Source organism: Oryx dammah, unplaced genomic scaffold (genome assembly GCF_014754425.2).
Source record: "Oryx dammah isolate SB20612 unplaced genomic scaffold, SCBI_Odam_1.1 HiC_scaffold_19, whole genome shotgun sequence".
Lineage (NCBI taxonomy): Eukaryota > Metazoa > Chordata > Mammalia > Artiodactyla > Bovidae > Oryx > Oryx dammah.
Window position 1 is genome coordinate 75,726,158 of NW_024070203.1, and position 24,033 is coordinate 75,750,190.

General features: G+C 37.3%; 1 protein-coding gene across 1 annotated transcript in view; it reads left to right on the forward strand.

Annotated features, from left to right (window-relative positions):
* RNF19A (ring finger protein 19A, RBR E3 ubiquitin protein ligase) overlaps positions 1–24,033 on the forward strand; it is a 52,185-nt gene that overhangs the window by 1,885 nt on the left and 26,267 nt on the right. The window contains exon 2 of the mRNA XM_040260984.1: positions 21,937–22,702. Coding sequence (XP_040116918.1) covers positions 22,029–22,702 — 674 coding nt within the window. The 5' untranslated portion in view covers positions 21,937–22,028. The remainder of the gene's footprint in view (positions 1–21,936; positions 22,703–24,033) is intronic.

The window sequence follows — 24,033 nt, forward strand, 5'->3', positions numbered from 1 at the left end:
TATGCAACAGCAATAACAACAACAACAAAACCCCTATTTGTTAGCTTTATTATTCTTCTTTATTATTGTATACAATGTAACTGAAATTTAAATTTCATATATCCTCAGGAACTGTTTTAATATCTTAACAAAGGTCTTTCTGAGGAAAAATTACATTTGGCCAACTATTGTTAGTGTGTGTGCTTAGTAGCTCAGTCCTGTCGGACTCTTTGTGAGTGACCCCGTGGACTCTAGCCCACCAGGCACCTCTGTCCATGGGGATTCTCCAGGCAAGAATATGGGAGTGGGTTGGTAGTTTTTCAGTATCTGTGACTTCCAGGAGGATTCCAGTAAGGTTATATTTTAAAACTGTAAGCTTATTTTAGGAGTTGAAACACAACTCAATTTTTAGTCTTCAGATAGTAGCTATTTGAAATATTGGTGTTTCCTTTGGATGGTGCTTCACCTGATCATTAGAGTTTATATAAAGAACAGCCCAATTTTACTGTCTTCAGACCAGTATTGGAATTTTTAAAATTTTGGTGGTGGTATTTATAGAATTTTGGGTGCCTTTTTACTAGATTAAATGAAACAATGTTTTTTTCCTACTTAATATGTGAAAGATGCTAAGTGTCTATTTATAAAGCTACTTCAGCATTTTAGTGGAAAATAAATAAATGCACATCACAAATTTGAAATAGAGGAAGTTGCAATATTTTTGTAGTTGTTGATTAAGACACGTGGGGTCGCCTCTCTTTAATGGGATCAGATTGAAAGATATTATTTGCATGGAGTTGTTAGATGGAATTAAATATAGGTAATTTGAAACAAACTTAACATTTGAAAGAATCTCTTGTATATTATGGCAGGTTCTGATTTTAAAGCACTTACACTTACTGCAGAAATTCTTTGGTTTCTCATCATCGCTGCCCACCCTTCCCCTTCCCCTCCCCAGTTTGGAGGGCACTGAGGATTGAAATGTAGTTTCCTGAATTTTCCGAGGAGAAGGAACAAATATTTGTGATAACATGTAAAAATTCTTAGTCAGGTGCTAGGCAGAAAGTAAGCTGGGGATAAATTTTGTCGCATTTATATCTGAATTGCCTTCTTCCATTTCTTCTCTACTCAGGTTATAAAGGAAATCTTAGAGAATTCTTATTTGTTTTTCTCATGTTTCTGACAAGTGACAATTGATTGTCAAACTCAGGTTGTTTTCCTGCTTACCTAGCTTTATGATCTGGTATTATTTAAGGCCCATATAAAATTAGGCCATTTTGGACTGAAGCCCCCCCAAAAAGTTGGATTTCTAACTTTATATTTGATTGTATTTGCATTGTATATGGTAAACTAGCACTAGTAGTTTAATGATGGTCTGAAGGGACTCATGATCATATGTGAAGTACTTTAACTTAAAGGTTTGGGTTTGATCTTTTTTAAAAGCAAAATGTTATTTTACTTATGGAAATCAGCTAAATTTTCCTTAGGTAATTTTTTTTTTTCTCCAGTCCAGAGTAATTATTATTTTTCTTTGGCCTTTTAGTTTTTAAGTTATGAGGTATTAGTTTGTATATGTAGCTTTGTAACACCTTGAAGCAGCTATATATAACCACACCTGCACAGGTAAAACTGAGGGATAGTATTCCTTTTCTAAACACATCTGTATTTCAGGTGATGGTAGACTTCAACCAAAAACATCAGTGAAATCATTTTGGGTGTTTCAAACTTGGAAACTTTGTTTCTCAATAGCTATCGTATGTTGATAATACTTTCAGTATTAAGAAAAATGAACACTTTTTGATAAAGTAGTTTTTGCTTGCTCTTTGTAGCTGTCAATAAAACCTGAACAATTATTTTGTTTATTAGTAACGTTTTCTTGAAAGTTATTAGCCTAGAAAACATTATACATTTTTGTCCTGTTGATGGTACCTAATATTTTGTTTTAAAAGTCATGTACTCAAGAAATGCTACTTGTTAATTTTTTAAAATTTTCTATATGATAGTTTTTTTTATGTGAAAGTCTTAGTAGGACAAAACCAATAAAGAGTTAAGTCCTCAAATAAATTTGTGCGTTGAATTTTGACACAAAATCCTCAGAAATCAGCCTGATTTGTTGAAGCTGAAAGAAAACTTTAAAACTTGGTCTTCGGTCCAAAAATCTGAACTCAGCCTCTTAAAATTGTGTACACTTAACATTTTCAACCTCTGTCCTCTCTGGAGACCCCTGAATACTTACATAATAATGTAAGTAATATATCTCAAAAATAGATGACCAATACTATAAATGTACTGATGATTCATATTTTGTGATTTTTAAGTCAGGTATTGGCATTTGCTCCCCAAATGGTGTTCTGTTATTCTTATGCATTACCATAAGTGAGATAATACATATGACATGTGTAGTGGAAGGTAAGAGATAATGTAAACTCTGTCATGACAGGGACCATTATCTTTGTTTATTCTTTAAGTCTCAGCACTTAGCATAAGGCCTGACAGTGATAGATGTTGGATTAAGTATTTGCTAACTGGATAAAGTATGTATAATGTAATTATATCATACCTATAGTAGGGCAATCTAATGAAAATATAATGTAAGTCATAAAGATTTTCTTTTAGTCACATTAAAAAAGTAAAAGAAACAGGTGAAATTAATTTTCATAATATGTATTATTTCAAACAACATATACAAAATACCATCTCAGCATGTATTAATGAATGACTTTACATTGTTTTATTCATACTAAGTCTTTGCTCCACTATGTGGTTACACTAGACAGCATAGCTCTAGGAATATTTTGTTTGAAATGTTTGTTCCTTTGCACAGAAATCCCTTGGTCTTTTTGATACTCTTTTTCTAACATGTCTTTTGAATCCAAATACAGAACCACATGTATCATTGAATTGAAATTACTGAGTTGAACTGAAAGTCAAAATACCTGACTTCTTATGTTCATACAACTTTCTCAAAGTGACTCTGCCCTTTATAAAATGAGGGAGAATATGCTATCATCTATTTCATTAGTATAAATTATGTCTTTGAAGGTTCCCTGGTAGCTAATTAGTAAAGAATCCTGCCAATGAAAGAGATGTGAGTTCAATCCCTGGGTTGGGAAGATACCCTGAAGGTAATGGCTACCCACTCCAAAATCCAATGGACAGAGGAGCCTGGCGGGCTACAGGCCATGGGTTTGCAAAGAGCCTGACATGACTGAGCAGCTGAGCATGTGCGTGCATGCCACACACACACACACCATGTCTTTGAAACATTTAACTTCTCAGACAAGATTGTTACAAAAGAGATTTTTTCATTACTAGTAACTTGTCATAGCAGATCTCAGTATAAAAACAGAAGGAAGAAGTACCCATGAGGCTACTATATGTGGAGGTCCTGGTGACTCCCACACTGGAGTAAGTTACAGTGGATAAATCAATACAAAATGCTCTTATATTGAGTCAAGAGAGGTGACTAGGTCTACTCCAGAACAAAATATTAAACCTCTTATCTATTTAAATATTGCCTGAGCTAGTTTATCCTTCAGTTTTTGTTTATATGAATAACTAACACTTCTTATATAGGCATCCTTAAAATCATGAAATAAAGTCCTTTGGAAGTAGATGGTGGGAACTGATTACGTGCATATAAATGGGGAAGATAACTCTGTCATCACAGGATATGTACAGTATAGCACAATGACTCATTCTTTTATCTAAACTAGCGGTTGCAGTGGTTAGCTGGTAAGCAATTATGCATAGCCAAATATAGCTAAGTCAAATACATAGCCAAACTGAATAGATATCTCCTGATAGCCATATGCTTTCATTAAAAATAATGATGATTTATTAAAATTATAGATGAACATCCCTTAACTTTTTGCATAAACATAATGCTTTTCTGATAATTTCTGGAATCATGCAGTAGATGTGGTAGCCCTCAAAAAGATATGTTCACATGCTAACCTCTCAAACCCATGAATGACACCTTATTTCAAAAAAGAGTCTTTGCAGATGTAATTAAGGATCTTGAGATGAGGAGATCATCCCAAGCTATCCAAGGGGTCCAAAATTCAATGACAAGTTGCCTTAGAAGGGAAAAGCAGAGAGAAATTACAGGCAGACAAAAGAGAGGGCGATAAACAGAAGAGGTGGAGATAGTTTGACCCTGGAGGGAGAAATTGGAGTGATATGGCCCCAAGCCAAGGGATGCTTGTGATCACCAGAGGCTGTAAGAGGTGAAGAACAAATTCTCTTGTGCCACCCCAAAAGGGATTATAACCCTGCTGGATTTGAGGCTTTTAGCCTCCAGATCTGTGAGAACATAAATTTCTGTTGTCTTACGTCACCCGCTTTGTGGTAATTTGTCACAGGAAACTAATATACAGTCAAAAATAAAAAGATCTGTGCTTATCTTTATTTTGTATCATTTATTGTGACTATCAGAGATTAGACAGCCCTTCCTTTGGATGCTAATACATTCTTAGAAATATCAGAGGAAGTGTTTTAATACCCTCAAGTCTGAACAGGCTTAATAAATAGTTTAAATTCTGTAACATACATTGTTATTGTCTCTCATGTCATTCTTCACTCCTGCCAATTTGCCCCTGTTTGCTTGCTCTTGACTTTTTAAGATACAGTTTTTTATATTTAGGGGAACAGTGAAAACATAATACTGATGGGATAGACCAACAGGTTTTGTCTTATGAAGGTGTGGTTCCTTCTACCTTCCCTGTCTCCTTTACTGGATCCTCCTGTAAACCCTGTAGCTTAAGGATGGAGTGCCACAGGGCTCAGTCCTTACCCTTCTTTATTTACTCCTTTGGCGAGTTCATCCCTACTTGTGATTTTACACACCATCCAGGTAACAACTTTTCTCAAAATTTTATCTCTTGGCCAAACTTTTTCCTGAATTCTGTGCTTGTCATTTGGGTATTTGGATGTACATTCTCCCCTAAGATTTAAAGGGAACCCCTGCTCTTAGCTTCTCCCTAAAACTTATTCTTTTCACAGCCTCTCCATTTCAGTGGACAGCAGTTTCAGCCTTCTGGTTAATCAGGTCAGAATCCACTTGGAATCCATGTCAGTTCTGTCAGTTCTACTTTTAAGACATGTCCTTTTGCCCATCATCATCTCTCTCCTAGGGTATTGCAGCTGCCTTTAAACTGTCCTCCATGTTACTATCTTTAACTCTTCTTGTACTGTTCTGCTTTATTGACGATGCCAAAGCCTTTGACTGTGTGAATCACAATAAACTGTGGAAAATTCTGAAAGAGATAGAAATACCAGAATACCTGACCTGCCTCTTGAGAAACCTGTATGCAGGTCAGGAAGCAACAGTTAGAACTGGACATGGAACAACAGACTGGTTCCAAATCGGGAAAGGAGTACATCAAGGCTGTATATTTTCACCCTGCTTATTTAACTTATATGCAGAGTACATCATGAGAAACGCTGGGCAAAGGAAGCACAAGCAGGATAGCAATAACCTCAGATATGCAGATGACACCACCCTTATGGCAGAAAGTGAAGAAAACTAAAGAGCCTCTTGATGAAAGTGAAAGAGGAGAGTGAAAAAGTTGGCTTAAAGCTCAACATTCAGAAAACTAAAATCATGGCATCCAGTCCCATCACTTCATGGCAAATAGATGGGGAAACAGTGGCAGACTTTATTTTTCTGGGCTCCAAAATCACTGCAGATGGTGACTGCAGCCATGAAATTAAAAGACGTTTCCTCCTTGGAAGAAAAGTTATTACCAACCTAGTTCAGTTCAGTCGCTCAGTCATGTCCGACTCTTTGCGACCCCATGAATCACAGCACGCCAGGCCTCCATGTCCATCACCATTTCCCAGAGTTCACCCAAACTCATGTGCATCGAGTCAGTGATGCCATCCAGCCATCTCATCCTCTGTTGTCCCCTTCTCCTCCTGCCCCCAATCCCTCCCAGCATCAGGGTCTTTTCCAAAGAGTCAACTCTTCACATGAGGTGGCCAAAGTATTGGAGTTTCAGCCTCAGCATCAGTCCTTCCAGTGAACACCCAGGACTGGTCTCCTTTAGGATGGACTGGTTGGATCTCCTTGCAGACCAACCTAGACAGCATATTAAAAAGCAGAGACATTACTTTGCCAACAAAGGTCCATCTAGTCAAGGCTATGGTTTTTCCAGTAGTCATGTATGGATGTGAGAGTTGGACTATAAAGAAAGCTGAGGGCCAAAGAATTGATGCTTTTGAACTGTGGTGTTGGAGAAGACTCTTGAAAGTCTCTGGGACTGCAAGGAGATCCAACCAGTCTATCCTAAAGGAAATCAGTCCTGAATGTTCATTGGGAGCACTGATGTTGAAGCTGAAACTCCAATACTTTGGCCATCTGATGCGAAGAACTGACTCATTTGAAAAGACCCTGATGGCCGGGCAAGATTGAAGGCATGTGGAGAACGGGACGATAGAGGATGAGATGGTTGGATGGCATCACCAACTCGATGGACATGTGTTTGAGTAAACCCAGGGAGTTGGTGATGGACAGGGAGGCCTGGCGTGCTGCAGTCCATGGGGTCGCAAAGAGTTGGACATGACTGAGGGACTGAACTGAACTGAATTCTATTCTTAACACTAAAATTATCCTTTTAAATGACTAATATCCAGATTCTAAACTATCTTGTTTAGAAGCCCCTTAAGCATCCTAAATTTTCCCATCTTGCTTAGAAATAAAAGTCAGAGTTGTTAAAGTGGTCTGTGAAGCCCTACATAAGCTGAGCTGATAACATTCTGACCTGTCTCATATATTCCTTGTTCATTTCCCTTAGACCTTATTCTGGCCTCTGGACTATTCCTTGAACAGATCAGGCACATTCAACCTTAAAGTCTTTGCAGTGGCTGTTGCCTTTCCCTTGGATGCTCTTTTCCTAGGTTTCCTCATGGCTGCTGCTGCTGCTAAGTCGCTTCAGTTGTGTCCGACTCTGTGCGACCCATGGACTACATGCAGCCCACCAGGCTCCCTGGTCCCTGGGATTCTCCAGGCAAGAACACTGGAGTGGGTTGCCATTTCCTTCTCCAATGCATGAAAGTGAAAAGTCAAAGTGAAGTCACCCAGTCGAGTCCGACTCTTTGCGACCCATGGACTGCATGCAGCCCACCAGGCTCCTCCACCCTGGGATTTTCTGGCAAGGGTACTGGAGTAGGTGCCATGGCCTTCTCCGTCCTCATGGCTAACTCCTCTCAAGTCTTTAAGTGTCATCTTCTCATCACCCTTAAAAAAATTGTCATGTGGCACTTCCCAGGTGGTCCAGTGGTTAAGAATCTGCCTGCCAGTGCAGGGGACACAGGTTTGATCTCTGCTCCAGGAAGATCCTACATGCCTCAGGGCAAACCCGTGTGCCACAGCTCCTGAGCCCACACTTCACAACTAGAGAAGCCACTGCAATGAGAAGCCTGTGCACTGCAGTTAGAGAGTAGCTCCTGCTTATTGCAACTAGAGAAAGCCCAAATGCAGCAATGGAATTTCAGCACAGCCAAAAGTAAACAATCTTTAAAAACTGTGATCAGCACTACTCTTACATACACTCTCAATTACCTTTACTCTGCTTAATTTTTCCCCCACATTTTCTAGCAAAGAATGACAGTAAAATATTTAGGTGACATGTTTAGAAAATGTAAACTTCTATATAAAAGTATGAAATAATCTTTAGAAGTTTATCTATAATTACTGATCTAGAATGGTTTGTGGACATAAGATAGGAGTTGGGCCCCAAAGAGTAGTACGAGTTTAAATAAGCAGAGCAGTGCGGTATGGGGGCGTGTGTGCTCAGTTGTCTCTCTGCTGACCCCATGGACTGTAGCCCGCCAAGCTCCTTTGCCCATGGAGTTTTCTGGGCAAGAAAATCCCTTGGGTTGCCATTTCCTACGCCAGGAGATCTTCCCGACCCAGGAATTGAACCTGCATCTCTTGCATCGGCATGGGGCAGGGGGCTTCTTTACCACTGTGCCGTCTAAGAAGCAGAGCAAAGAAGGCAGAAGAGCGTATTCAGGCAGAGACAAAAGACATAGGAAGTGTCAATGGAGGTGAAACTGTGTTTTATTAGTATATTTAACAAGTAGACCAGTTAGCTGGAGCGTATTTTTATGTCACAGAATGGTAAGAGACTGAGGTAAGATTGTGGAAGACTTTGAATTCCATGCAAAGTTTAAAATTCATTTATCTGTGGGAAGCAAATGGATGTTTGTAAGCAGAACTTAACGAAAGGCCAACGTGATCAGTCAGAAACCAGGTGATTAATGAAGGTCTGTTCAAGGAAGTAAAATAGTAGAAAGAGGACTAAGAGTTTGTTCTGGCACATTAGCTGTATGGATAAATCAAGTAATCGCTAGACCAGCACTATATAATAGAACTTTCTGCAATGATAGAAATATTCTAGATCTGCACTGTCCAATTTGGTAGCCAGTGGCCATATATAGCTATGCGTTCACGCTAAGTCGCTTCAGTCATGTCCAACTCTCTGCGACCCTGTGGACTGCAGCTGGCCAGGCTCCTCTCTCTGTGGGATTCTCCAGGAAGAAATACAGGAGTGGGTTGCCATGCCCTCCTTCTGGGGATCTTTCCAACCCAGGGACTGAACCCGTGTCTCTCATGTCTCTGGTAGGCGAGTTCTTTACCACTAGCACAACCTTGGAAGGGCATGTATGGCTATAGAGCATTGAAATGTAACTAGTATCACTGAGGAACTGGAGTTCAGTATTTTTTTTTAATTAATTTAAACTTAAATAGCCTCATATGGCTAGTGATGATGTATTCAACTGAGTAACTCTAGACTACAGTTTTCTCTTATAAAGTTTAACATTGGATTGGAACATTAGTGTCACTAGAAGTATAGGTTCCACAATCAAATGAGGTTGTTCTAAGGAACTCACATGCGTATCTAGCAGCTTCACCTGTGTATGACTAGTATTTGTGGAATAGTTCCAGTTTGTAGCCTTTTCATTTTTTGAATCTCCATGACTTATTTGAGATTCCCTCTGTCTCTTGATTGCTGATTTTTAAATTGGGGTTTGTTGATGTTTCCTATAGCAAAATATTTATAGTAAAAATATCTAATATGTCTAATTAAATACTATGTTGTATAATTATAGTTAAACCCATTTTGTTTCTTTTGAATTCTTAATGAGAAAGCCATAACAATGATAAACCTTTATGATTGTTTACCTGTTGTGTAATTCTTATCTAGATTCTCCTGCTTTCTTTGAAAATACTCCCTTAGTTGTTTTCTTCTCCTGTAAAATTAATAAATATTTCATTTGTATTTCAGTTCTGATTTTATTTTGGGGGGACATATTTAGAGGGAAGCTCTATAAATGCAGTGTATCTGGAGCAAAATAGACACATTTTGCTTATTGTACCTCTTGTTTCCCAGGAGATACTATTGCTTCTGAGAATTACTTTATAATTGGAAGAAAGTTTTAAGGATAGTTTTTAGGACTTCTACCACATAGCTCTTCCAGTCTGTGCTCTACCTCATCATGTACACATGTTGTAAAATTACACACACACACACACACACACACACACACACACACACACACATAATGATTTACCCTAACCAGAGGTCTCTGCCTTCACCACTCCTCATGTGCTTTAGGAGAAAGAGACAAATGAATTTCCAAAATTGGAGAGGCAGGATACTGCTGTTATCAATACTTTTTTTAAGTAACTTACAGAAAAATTGGTTAGGACAAAATTGGCCCAAATACTTAATATTTGTAATTGTCCAAATAGTAGTAGTATTTAGATTAATGATGGAACTGGTAAAATTAAGTTTGCAGTTTATTCCACTGGATTTACTAAGACCAAAGAGTATACCAACACTTTAGAGAATTTGGAGATATTTTTAAAAGAACAGAAACAAAAATTATCTCAGAAACTATTAATTGTCCACTTTTAACCCTAGAGTATGTATGTATTGGGCTTCCCAGGTGGCTCAGTGGTAAACAATTCACCTGCCAATGCAGGAGATGCAGAGATGCAGGTTCAATTCCTGGGTTGGGAAGATTCCCTGGAGAAGGAAATGACAACCCACTCCAGTATTCTTGCCTGGGAAATCGCGTGGCTCAGCGGGCTACAGTCCATAGGGTTGCAAAGAGTTGGGGACGACTAGGCACGCATGATGTGTGTTACAGCTGTATATGTGTTTGTATATTAGAATCAGGCTTTTAGAACTAAGAGACCTTAGACATTACCTCATCCAATCACTTTAGCTTTCAAATAAGGAAGTTGAAATTCAAAAGTACACAAACTTGACTAATATCTCAAACTAGGTTAATATCTTCCTTCTGTTGATGTATAGCAGTGAGTATTTTAACCGGTCAAAAAGACTTTTTTTTTTTGACAGCTCGGTCTTGTTTTAACCTGTTTAAAAACTTTTTTTCATGTATCTGGGCACTCCATCACACACATCATTTTGTACTATGCTTTTCCATTCTTTTCCTTATTGCTGTGTTGTTTGCCCTTCTAAATAGTTCCTGGAAGGAGCTAGGTCAAAATGTTTTACGTATTTTTTTAATTGGAAAATGGAATGAATAATGCCTTTTCTTTCTGCAGTAGTTTAAACTGTCTTTTGGGGGAGGTTTTGTGGCGTATGGGAATAGTTTATTCTGAACTTTCACTTTATGTTTGTAGGAGATCATAGACATTATCTAGAGGTAGAGCTCAAGGTAGTATATTTGAGTCTTGCATTCACTTTCCAAAAAACTTGCTGGAAACAATGTGCCTATGTTAATCATCTGTTGAGCTTCCTCCACCTCCCCTGTGTATAAAAGTAGTTAATTTGAATTTACTTATTCCGTTTTTAATGTTAGACCACTTACTGTAGGTTTACAACTATATAAACATAAGGGTGAAAACTATATTCATCTTGGAGAAATTTATGTTCTATAATGATGTATTCCAAACTTGCAAGTGGCTAAGTATTCTGATTACATTAGACAAGCCGTTTCAGAGCCAACAGTTTGTTTCATTTTATTTCTAACCTTAAGCATGATAATCTTTTTTTAAATAGCTTTATCCAATAAGTGGCTTAGTTACATTTGTATCATCTTCTCAAATATTTACAATGGCTAATATTTGTCAGGTGATTAATATGTCATAGTAAGGACTCCCTGGTGGCTCAGACGGTAAACCATCTGTCTACAATGCGGGAGAGCCGGGTTCAATCCCTGGGTCAGGAAGATCCACTGGAGAAGGAGATGGCAATCCACTCCAGTACTCTTGCCTGGAAAATCCCATGGACAGAGAAGCCTGGTAGGCTACAGTCCATGGGGTCGCAAAGAGTTGGACACGATTGAGCGACTTCACTTTCACTTTCACTAATATGTCATGCTGCTACTAGTGCTAGATTCTTTACTTATTTTATTTAACCCTAGTATAATTCTGTGGACTGTAGGTTATTTGTTATTCCTATTTTACAGTGCAGTAAACTGTCTTAGTAATTTAATGCAATGTCACACAGCTAGTGTCAGAATCTGAACTGGAACCCAAACTTCGTGACTCTGAAGTCCCGTGCTTTACTCTCTGAATAAAAATAAGCTATTATTACCTTATATTTGTTTTCAGAATTTTCCTTCCAAGCTACTCTTAAGTTATTCCCTTATTTTATCTCATCTTGGGTAAGATAGTCGTATCTGAAACAAAAAAAACCCCAAATCTTATGGCGGAATTCTATAAAAGTTAATTTTTTACTCACACAAAGAACCATGTGGGTGACTCAGGTATCCCAATTCCTTCCATCTTGTGACTCAGCTGTCCCCAAACACCTGCTTGGAGTCAACTGCTAGAATTACTACATTCAGCCAGCCTGCGAGGAAAGGGAGAGAGCTCAAAGGATGATTGAAAGGATGATTTAGGGACTAGTTCTGGAAGTGGCATGCATCATCATCCTCACATTGCATTGGCCAGGACTGGACACATGGCTGCATCTAGCTGCAAATGGAAGGAAAATGAAACAGGCTAACACTATCTCTACTTAAACACTCTCTATTTAAAATGGAACAGCACAAAAGAAGTAAAATGTTTGATGGCCAGTGAGAAAAAGTCAGCAATGGTGCTAGAAATACAGCCTAAAAGCCTTTTAATTACTGGAATGTGTCCTCAGAAACATGAGCATATTATATACAGATCTAAGAAATCTGGGTTCTTGGGATAGAGATAGTGTTATGGACTTAACCTTATGAGGATTGATGAACTTAAAAAAATTTTCAGTGATAACTGCCATTTTAAGTGAAGATGACATAATAGCTCTGTAATATCTTTATACACAGCTGTCCTTTGGTATTTGATTCCCACGAAATTAACAGAGCTTGGTAAAACATTTGTGCTCAGAGATGCATTTTAAAACATAAAACCAAGCCTCCACAAGTTTGACTTTATGAGCCAGAGATTTAACTGCCAGGTGTACTAAAAATTTTCACTCTTAGGAGAAGATATCTCTACCGCATAATGTCCACAGTACCCAGTTTATAATAGACAACTGCTAGACATGTGAAGAATTGGGAAAATGGGATGTCACAACCATTGACCCCAGAATGATAGCAGGCCCTAAAATTAGCAGAATTAACAGACTTGAAAGCAACTGTAATATATTCAGTGACCTAAAGGGAGATGCATGATCATGATGACTGAATATAGGTGGGCAGTTTGAACAGAGAAATAGAAACTATAGAAGAATAGACAATCTAGAACTGAGAAATACAATTGAAGTAAAAAATTTTACTGAATGGGTTTAGCAACAGACTGGAGAAGGCAGAGAAAAAAGTTAATGAACTCGAAGGTGGATCAATAAAAATTGGCAAATCCAAAGAATGGATAAAAATACAAAAAATGAACAGAGCCTTGGCAGAAAGAGAGAGAAGAGAGAGACAGACAGACACTAGAGTAAAAAAATATGTAAAGAAGTAATTGCCAAAAAATTAAATCAACTTGAAATTGAAGAAGTTCAGTGAACCCCAACTATGATAAATTTAGAGAAAATAACATCTAGGTATATTTTGATCAGACCTGCTGAACATCAGAGATGGAAAGAAAATGTTAATACAGCCAAAGGAGAAAAAACACACATTACTACAGAGGAATTAAAATATCAGTGAATGATGACTTAATCAGAAATGATTGGCAATCAGAAGAAAATGGAATGACCTATTTTAAGTTCTGAAAGGAGAAAGTTACCAACCTGGAATTCTGTATTCAGAAAAGAATACTCATGAAAATGAAAGTGAAATAGGACATTTTTCAGATAAACAGAACTTGAGAGAATTCATTGATAGGGAATCTGCAACATGAAGAAATGTTTAAGGAAGTTCTTCAGACTGGAGGGAAATAGTATCAAGACATCAGATGAAACTTGGATCTACAAGAAGGAATAAAAAGTACCACAAATGGTAAATGTGTCAATAAATAGATTTTATCCCCAGAAAATGTTTTGTAAGCATATAAAGTAATGAAAGAATTTATAGAAGAACTGGTAGATGTGATTAAATAAACATTTTAAACCTCTTTACTTTAAAAATCACAAAATTAAAGAGCAAATATTAAGAGGGAATAAGTATGAAAGTTTTAAAGTTGAAGAAGACCATTAATATTCCAGTGTAAAAAATGGTCAAAAACATATGAACAGATAAATCATTGAAAAAATAAAGAGGGCTGTAAGTGTGAACAAATATTCGATTTGTTTAGTAACCAAAGAAATAGAAATGAAAGTAGCTTACTTTTTTTTCCCCATGACTTAGAAAAAGCTATTGAAATAATATAGAATGTTGATTAGAATCCAGAGAAATAAGCACCTTTCCAGTTGATGGGAGCAAAAATTGGAACAAATCAGTTTGTTTGTTTATTTCAAGAGCATATTTTGGAGTCGCTACCACCTAGATAGCCACAAGAATTTTGGAAGTCCCTATCACCTAGATAGCAGCAAAAATTGGAACAAAATAGTTTGGTTGTTTACTTCAAGAGCGTATTTTGGTAGTCCCTACCACCTAGATAGTAAGAAATTTATACACTAAGAACTAGCTTATCAAATTAGGTCAGAGGTAAGTGGAAAGGAGATAATTATTCAGTAACTGATGTTGAGAACACTGGCTAGCCATTTAGAAAAAAAATCAAACTTTGATCTCTACTTAGCTCTAACATGAAAATAAATTGAAATGGATACATCATGTAAGCAGTAAACAAACAAAATATAGAAGTACCAGAAAGAAATATAAATGAATTTTAAAAATGTGATCTTGGAGTGAGCAGGATTGTTCCAATAATATAGAATCCAAAAGTCATAAAGAGAAAAATATGTGAATTTGAACACACACACACGAAAGTTTTCATTTCTACATTGGAAAATTGCCATGCAGGTTTAAAAAAAAATTTTTTTTAATATATTTGACACATAATAGTAGAGTTCCTTTATATAAAAAAAACTTTATACCAGCAGCAGAATATGAACATGTGGTTAGTTCACAGAAAGTGAAATGTGACTTATAAACACGTGAGAACCATGTTTAATACCAGATATTCATTAAAATTTTTTCTTTTATTCATCATCTTCTCTCAACCTCTCAATATAAGTATATATTGCTGAAGAAGTTTAATGGCCTGTTATGCTTTTGTAACATAAAATAGTTTTTTAATAGAATCTAAAATAGAAAGTCTTACTTCTTTATCTCCTTTCTTGACTCTCACTTGAATATGAAATATGAAATAGCCTGGGCTTCAGTAGTGACCAGAATTAACGATTAATAGAAACTGTGCTGGGAGTCTCTTTACCTGCTCCCTTCTCACTTCAAACAAACAGAAACTGCTTTATACTTAGTCCTCTTTCTGTTTTCGTCAACATGCTAGTGTTTTGTGCTACTTTTATTACCATGTTCTAGAGGTGCTGAACTGGGGGGTCAGACATCAGTAAAAGAAATTAGAATCAGAAACTGGACACTTGTAGTGTTTATCAATCCAAAATTATTGGGTTTTCTCCATTTTTTTACTTTTGTGAGAAGTAATAGAAGAAACCCAATTTTAGCTAAATAATAGGCAAAAACAGATATTCCAGAGTTGAGTGGGATTTTCTCTTGGGAAATAATTTCTTTATTGTCCTTTTTTTTTCGCCCAGCCTACTTTCTGCAAAATATCGTTTCATGAGTCTTAAATCACTTAGGCATGTGGGTGCTTAGTAGATGCTACTAAAACGTTGGTGGTTGGGAGATGTTTATTGGTTGAATGTTTTAAATCTGTAATTCTTAAAGTTGTATAATGTAAAGATATTTAACATGATCTTATCTATCCTGTAGCACTTGTGGGGTAAAGATTCTTTGTACAGTTTAAAAAGCTGAATGTAGTAAGGTTGTATCACTTAAAAAGAACCTTACAGCAGTAACAAGCCAAAAGCAAAGATATGAACAAATCCTCAGTTCCCTTACTTCCACTTATGTGTGTCATGCATCATGATTTATTTATCCAGTGTGTCTTAGGCACCTACTGTAAGTTACAAGTTGTGTTAGGTCCTAGAAATATAAAACTTGTCTCACGTTTCATTTCAGCTAACATTTAGGATAGTGCCAAATTTTAGCCTGTTTCAGTTTCACTTTCTTGTCATAACATCTATTTGAAATAAGTGGAGATCACATATTTTGTAGTAGAGCTCACAGACTCAGGAATGGACATTATCTAAGATTTTTATAACTAGCAGTGTCTGACAAGGTCTTGACTCCCAAATTCTCTTCTTTGTACATCCAGACTGAATGTTTTTATTTGCTGCTCCAGACCCACTCCTCATCCTCCCCTTGCTTGCTCTGTGCCCCATAGAAGGCTGACTTACTCTAAGGACTGCCTCCCTTGGCTTTCTTTGTTGGTTTCTCGTTGGGTTTAGCCAGTGTGAGGCATTGGTGGATATGAGAGATCTCCAGAAGAGAGAAGCTGTATGTTTATTCTTCCAACTGTCATTGGATAGCTCCCCGCCTGCCCCTTTTTTCCAAAGGGTAACAATGGCTTTCTGAGTACTCTGCCATCACTGTTGGTTCCTTTAACCCTATCCACACCTTTGCAAATGAGTACTTCAGTTACCTCTTTGAAAATGCTTCGAGTTTTGGCCAGAATCCTAAGTGATATACACAGCTTTTCAAACATAGGCTGCTCTTTGTATGGATTTGAGCTTTCTAATTGCTCATTATCTATCCTGTGTTTATAAATTGAGCCTTTAAAATCTACAACACATTTTCACTTAAAACAATATTGTAATTATTGATTAGATACTTCACCTGGAATGTTTAACTTCCATAATTTTTATGAAGTATAAAAAATAGCATTCTGCCAAACTAGATTATTTTTGATGTGTCAGTACAAAGTTATCAGCACTTATACTACATCTTTGGTCCACAAGGCTTTGGCATACGTGGTAGAAATACCAGTTGTGGACCATTTCTATTTCTCGTTGCTGTTCAGTTGTCAAGTCGTGTCCGACTCTGTGGACTGCAGCACGCGTAGCTCCCCTGTCCTCCATTATTTCCTGGAGTTTGCTCAAATGCATGTTCACTGAGTCAGTGATGCTATCTAACCATCTCATCCTCTGTCGCCCCCTTCTCCTTTTGCCTTCAGTCTTTCCCTGCATTAGGATCTTTTGCAGTGAGTTGGCTCTTCGCATCAGGTGGCCAAAATACTGGAGCTTCAGCATCAGTCCTTCCAATGAATATTCAGGGTTGATTTCCTTTAGGATGGACTGGTTTGATCTTGCTGTCCAAGGGACTTTCCAAGGTCCTCTTCAGCACCATAATTCAAAAGCATCAATTCTTTGGTGCTCAGTTTTCTTTATTGTCTGACTCTCACATGCATACATGACTGCTGCAAAAACTATAGCTTTGACTATACTGACCTTTGTCGGTAAAATAATGTCTCATTTTTATATGCTGTCTAGGTTTGTCATAACTTTTCTTTCAAGGAGCAAGCATCTTTTAATTTCATGACTGCAGTCACCATCTGCAGTGATTTTGGAGCCCAAGTAAATAAAATCTGTCACTGTTTCCATTGTCTCCCCATCTATTTGCCATGAAGTGATGGGACAAGATGCCATGATCTTAGTTTTTTTAATGTTGAGTTTTTCAATAACTTACTGAAAGTTATTGATAAATAAGTTAGCTATCAATAACTGACTATATTATTTTTAAAAAGCTAATCCTGCAACTATTAATCTGGTATTTGTCTTGTTCCAGATCTTAGAGGAAATGTTTTCAGTTTTTCATTGTTGAAAATGTTTGTTACGTGTTTGTCATATATGGCCTTTATTTATTATGTTGAGGTAGGTTCCTTCTGTGACCATTTTCTGAAGAGTTTTATCAGAAATGGGTGCTGAACTTTGTCAAACACTTTTTCTGCATCTATTGAGATTATCTTATTTTTATCTTTTAACTTGTTAATATGTTGCATCACATTGATTGATTTGTATATGTTGAAGAATCCTTGCATCCCTGGAATAAACCTCACTTGGTCATGGTGTATGATCCTTTTAATGTGTCGTTGGGTTCTATTGGCAAGAATTTTGTTGAGGATTTTTGTATCTGTGTTCATCAGTGATATTGGCCTGTACTTTTCTTTTTTGTGTGATGTCTTTGTCTGGGGTGATGGTTGCCTCGTAGAATGGGTTTGGAAGTGTTCCTTCATGAGGTTTTTTTTTGTCTTTTTTTTTTAATGGAACTTTTATTTTTAGTACCTAAAGTAATGAAAAACAAGGAGCCTTGTTTTGGAGACCAAGCATACAGAATTCTGTTTTTAAGTGCAAGAGTTTAGCAGACTCTTTAGTATTAATGGTTCTTGATCAGTGTGTACAACTAAGTTACTGAGAACATTTGCAAAATATACAAGTTCTGGACCACACTCTCAATTTGATTGGTTAATTCTAGAGTGGAATATGGTTTTTTTTTGTTGTTTGTGGGGTTCAGTTAGGGTTTTTTTTTAACCTGTAAGCAGTAGATGCTCTTGATACAATTGTAAGTTACACAGAAGGCAGAAAGTGAATACTAAAGATTATTCTCCCCAACGTAGCTGCTATTAATGGTTTAATATTTTTCCAGAAATTCTGTAGGTACCTGTAAACCTCTGTGGGTGCATTTTTTCCCCACAAATACTTTCATACTATACATACTACTGTTTTGCATTATTATTGCTTATTCAGTGTTATATAGAGAGATCTATTCCTTATCATTACCTGTGATTTGTGGTTGATTCTTTTATTTTTTACCAGTTCCCTGTTGGACACTTGTTTCCAAGTTTTGTATGGGGTTTGTTTGCCTTGTTTTATTTCCTTCTGTTACCTAGGCTGCAGTGAGTTTCCTTGCACACTTTCTTTGCACACTTGTGTCCTTATAATTTCTGAAGGATAGATTTTGCACGTAAGATTGCTGGTCAGAGAACAGTTCCATTTCGAGTTCAGTTCAGTTCAGTCGCTCAGTCGTGTCCAACTCTTTGCGACCCCATGAATTGCAGCTCGCCAGCCCTCCCTGTCCATCACCAACTCCCAGAGTTTACTCAGACTCACGTCCATCTGAATGGGTGATGCCGTCCAGCCATCTCATCCCCTGTTGTCCCCTTCTCCTCCTGCCCCCAGTCCCTGCCAGCATCAGGGCCTTTTCTGGTGAGTGAGCTCAGTTGGCTCTGCAGAGTCGCACTGCCTGCTCCTGTGAACAGAGTGAGGTGCTGCGTGCACACGCTCGTCCCCCCCACTCCATCCCCGCCCCCAGCGTGTGAGGTGCTGCGTTGGGCACGCGCCCCCGCCCCCGTTTAGCCGTCAGCCTGCTGTGCACAGGATGCTGCCTACTGTTTTGAGTTTCATTTCTGGCGTGTTGAACACTGTTTCCTGTCTTCCTAATGTTTGTATTTTTTTTCCTCCAAACTCTTCCTCCTATGTCCTTGCTCATTTTACCACTGAGTTGTACATCTTTTTCTTACTAATGTGTAAAAGCCGTTTGTATACTAACAAAAGTTGTTCATTGTTGTATGTAAAATATTGTTATATTTTACTAATTTATCTTGTCTTCCTATTATACTTTTTACCATATAAAAATATTAAATTTTTTAGTATTCAAGTTTGTTTATTTTCCTTTAAGGCATATTTGTTCATTTGCACACTGTTTTGGAAAGGCTTCCTCAGTGGGATCACCATATGTTCTAGTTTGTCCCCATTATTCTATTTTAAGGGCTTCCCTGGTGGCTCAGATGGTAAAGAATCTGCGCACAATGCAGGAGACCTGGGTTTGATCAGGAAGATCCCCTGGAGAAGGGAATGGCCACCCACTCCAGTATTCTTATCTGGAGAATTCCATGGACAAAGGAGCCTGGCGAGCTACAGTCCGTGTGGTCCCAAAGAGACGGACATAACTGAGCAACTAACCCACACACATCCTATTTTAAATATCAATAGCACCTTCATTCACTCTTACTAGGTTCTGATGTGGGTAATAAATTATGTGGGTATCAAATTTCTAAAAGTATGTTTGAAAAATTCTCCCAAGTGACCACTGGTTTAATGTTTTAAGTGATAAATTCTTAGGATCCCCAAGATGGTCTGTTTTTTGATAGGTATATTGAACCCTGGAGTATAGAAAGCATTTTGAGATGCAAGAAAAATTAATAACTGTAGAGAAGAAAATAGGCAGAAAATTTTAGTCTACCATTACACTGTATTTCCCTCAGAATTAAGGGAATATGCAGCAGATGATGGGAAGGTATAAACTGTTGGACATGAATAAAGTTTGCCTGAGTGAAATGGTTTTCTAGATTTTGTGTTAGAAAAGTAAATGTGACTTTCTTAAGAATATGTGTGACTGTCACCTCAGGGAGCTTTTTTTTTTTTTAACCTTTAATTCTGATATAAAGATCACCCAGAAAAACGCATTAACCATGAGTCTGTAGGTCAGTGATTTATCATAAAGTGAATATACCTTTGTAACCACTGTACATGTGCCATTTCTCAAAAGGTAGCTATAGTCCTGACTTCTGAAATATATTAGAGATTAACTTTACCTGTTTTTGAACTTTATTTAAATGGAATTATACAGCACACAGGCTTCCCTGGTAGCTCAGCTGGTAAAGAATCCGCCTGCAATGCAGGAGATCCCTGTTTGATTCCTGGTTCAGGAAGATCCCCTGGAGGAGAGCATGGCAACCCACTCCAGTATTCTTGCCTGGAGAATCCCCATGGACCGAGGAGCCTGGCGGGCTATGGCCCATGGGGTGTGAAGGGTCGGCAGAACTAAGCAGCTAAGCACAGCACATACACACATCCTCTTATGAGAGACTCACATTTGTTTTATGAGTAGCAGTATTTTGTTCATTTTCATTGCTTTCTGGTATACTAGAGTGGAATGAATATACCACAGTTTATTTATCCATTCTACTGTTGATAGAAATATGGGTTGTGTCCAGTGTTTGGGCTTGTTATAACTAGTGTTGCCATAAATATTGTTATGTGAGTGTTTTAATGCATGTATGCATTCATTTCTCTTGTGCATTCATATCTAGGAGTATCAGTATGTAATAGATACTGTTACATATTGTAGTAATAGAATTTCCATATGTCCAAATTTGGTAGATGCTGTTGAACAGTTTTCCAAAGTAATTATGCCATTTTACACTCCTCTCAGCAGTCCACATCTTTGCTAACACTTGGAAATGCCTTTTGAAATTTTAGCCATCCTGCCGGGTGTGCAGTGTCTTCCAGTATGGCTTTGATGTGTACAACAAATGATGTTGAGCACTTTTTCATATTCTTTTGTCAAGAGCCTGTGAACATCCCTCATGCGTTTTTCTATTTTTCTACTTTGTCTTGAGTTCTATATTCTTTATATATTCCAATTACTGGTCCTTTATTAGTTTTATGTGCAAATGTCTTCTCCCACTCCCTTAATACTATCTTGTGATTTTATTGTAGTCCAATTAACAGTCTTTTACAGCCGATACTTTAGTATGTTTCATTTAAGAAATCTTTTCATTGAAATAGTCTCTTCCACTGACTGCTAGAAGTGTTACGATTTTACTTCTCACATTTAGATCTGTTAACCATCTGGAATTGACTTTTATGGAGAGGGTTACCTATAGGTTAAGTTCCTTTCCTCAGATGGTAACCAGTAAAACAGTACTCTGTTGTTTTTGTTTTGTTTTTGACAAGGCCATTCTTACTGCTCAGCAGGGTCACCTTTGACAGTAAGTCAGGTGTTCATGTATATAAATGGGACTTTTTTCCTGGACTGTGTTTTGTTCCCCATTGGTCTTTATATCCATCTTTGTGTTGTACCACACTGTCTTCCTAGTTACTGTAACTTTATAATGAGTCATTATTTCTGCCAGTGTAAGAGAGTCCGGTCCCTCTCCACATACACACTGTTCTTCAGAGTTGTATAAGCTCTCCTCAGCCCTTCGTATTTGCATGTACATTTTATAGTCAGTTTTTAAAAAACTCCTAAAGGCAGTGGGAATCATTGAGGTTTGAGTATGATAAAAATCAGAAGTTTTATACAAGATTTTAATAATAAGGTCAACTCAAATTAGATTCTTAAGATTAAATAATATCTTTGTTATATCAGCATTGGTTTTATATCTCTTGTAGACAGATCACTGCTAACGTGCTACGTGCTAAGTCTGACTCTTTGCGACCCTATAGACTGTAGCCCGTCTCTAGGCAAAAATACTGGCGTGGGTGTCCATGCCCTCTCCAGGGGATCTTCCTGACCCAGGGATTGAACTCACGTATCATTACATCTCCTGCATTGGCAGGCAGGTTCTTTACCACTAGCACTACCTTAAACTGGCCTTATTTTAAAAAATCAAAACCAAAAACCAGTGATTAAAGTACATACTTGTTTGATGTTTCATAGAGAGTTTGTAAGTTTATTAAAAAGACATGCACATGGTGAATACAATTAAATAATCTTGGTGTTTTGTTTTCTTCTGTTTTTCAGAACATCCATGATAAGTCTTCTATAAATTGAACTCTTTCAAGAATTCTCTGAAGGAACCAAGTAGGATTTTCTAACATCATGACTTAATCTGAATGCAAGAACAAGAAATAGATTTTATCTTTAAATATAATGAAGGGCTGTGTGTAAACACAGACCCTGACTCAATTCTAATGAGTATTTTAGACATGAGTTTACATCGGCAGATGGGTTCAGATCGAGATCTTCAATCTTCTGCTTCATCTGTGAGCTTGCCTTCAGTCAAAAAGGCACCCAAAAAAAGAAGAATTTCAATAGGCTCTCTGTTTCGGAGGAAAAAGGATAACAAACGTAAATCAAGGGAGCTGAATGGCGGGGTGGATGGAATTGCAAGTATTGAGAGTATACATTCTGAAATGTGTACTGATAAGAACTCCATTTTCTCTACAAATACCTCCTCTGACAATGGGCTGACTTCCATCAGCAAACAAGTTGGAGACTTTATAGAGTGCCCCTTGTGCCTTTTGCGGCATTCTAAAGACAGATTTCCTGAGATAATGACTTGTCATCATAGATCTTGTGTGGATTGCTTACGACAATATCTAAGGATAGAAATTTCTGAAAGTAGAGTTAATATCAGTTGCCCAGAATGTACTGAACGGTTTAATCCCCATGATATCCGCTTGATATTAAGTGATGATGTCTTGATGGAAAAATATGAAGAATTTATGCTTAGACGGTGGCTCGTTGCAGATCCTGATTGTAGGTGGTGTCCAGCTCCAGACTGTGGGTAAGAAGGTTTTGTTTGATTTTTCTTGAGTTTATTTTTTTCTCTATGGATAAAATATGAATTTTCTGTTACTTAAAAGAAAAGTCTTAACATGCCAAGTAGTTAATTCACTCAGTAGGCAAAAATAGATTGAGTATATACTGTGTGTCAGGTACAGTGTTAGATGTTCATTTTTATATTGTCTTTCCATCATGTATTCACATAGGCTATTTTCAGAAGAAAAGGGTAAGATGGTAGAGTACAGGATCTAGTCATATTGATTTTCCCCATCCACTTGGAGAATTTTTACTTGGTATAATAGATAAAATGGTCAGACATTTTGTTGGTTGCTTTTGGTGGGGGAGTTATTTGTATAAACTTAAATGACCCTTTCAAAAGGCCTCTTAATGTGTGCCACAGTATGAGTATTCCTGTAGGAATATGTAAGTTCTTACTGGTCTCAAGATCTGGAGGTTATATAATACTTCATTTGCCTCAAGTTTGTGAACTACAAATATTTTCCCAATATTTAAAATAAAATACTTTTGCTTGTATCTTTGGTTATTGTATGTACTTACCATGTATGGCTGTCAGGACTAGGAAGAAACAGTCATAGGCTTTTCAAGAATAATGAAAGCCGTGAAGACTAGGTGAGATTTAGCATTCCGTTAGTAAGCCAGAGATTATAGTTAGGAGTTTGGGAAAACCCAGAACTTCCAAGATTATCTGGGTATCATCAGAGACAAGACTAGAATGTAATTTATCAAATCACTTTATCAAATGACAATTTGAGGATTCTGACTAATCAAATTCATTATAAAGCTTACTGAGCAGCAAATTTCATGTTGCATCTAGTCTATGAATCCTGTAGTTTTAGATAAGAAAGTAATAATATGTTTGTAGCCTGTGCAAATTCCAGCCAGTTTTCCCAGGTCTCACTAGCCACCCACCAAGGATTTCTGGGTAACATAAAGCATTACAAATATTATCGAATTATTTAACATTTTATGAATTCATTAGTTGTGTGAAAGACTCAGAGGTACTATTCAGTATCAGATATGTATTATGATCTTCTATACTGCAGGATGCTCATACTGTAACATAAATCACAAAATAATATATTAAAAATACTATCTAGGGCCAAAGTTGCTGTGCTTCCAGGTCTATGTAGAAGCAAACTCTGGGACCTATAAAGGGTTAAATTCTCAAGAAAAAGATGGGAAGAAAATACAGGGAATGAACAGTACCTTTAAAGAATTTAAACAAGCAGAGAGCAGTTTAGGTGCATTTATATCACTCTTGATCCTGTGGACCCCTGTAGAATAGTTTTCACTGTGCAGGTGTGCATGTTC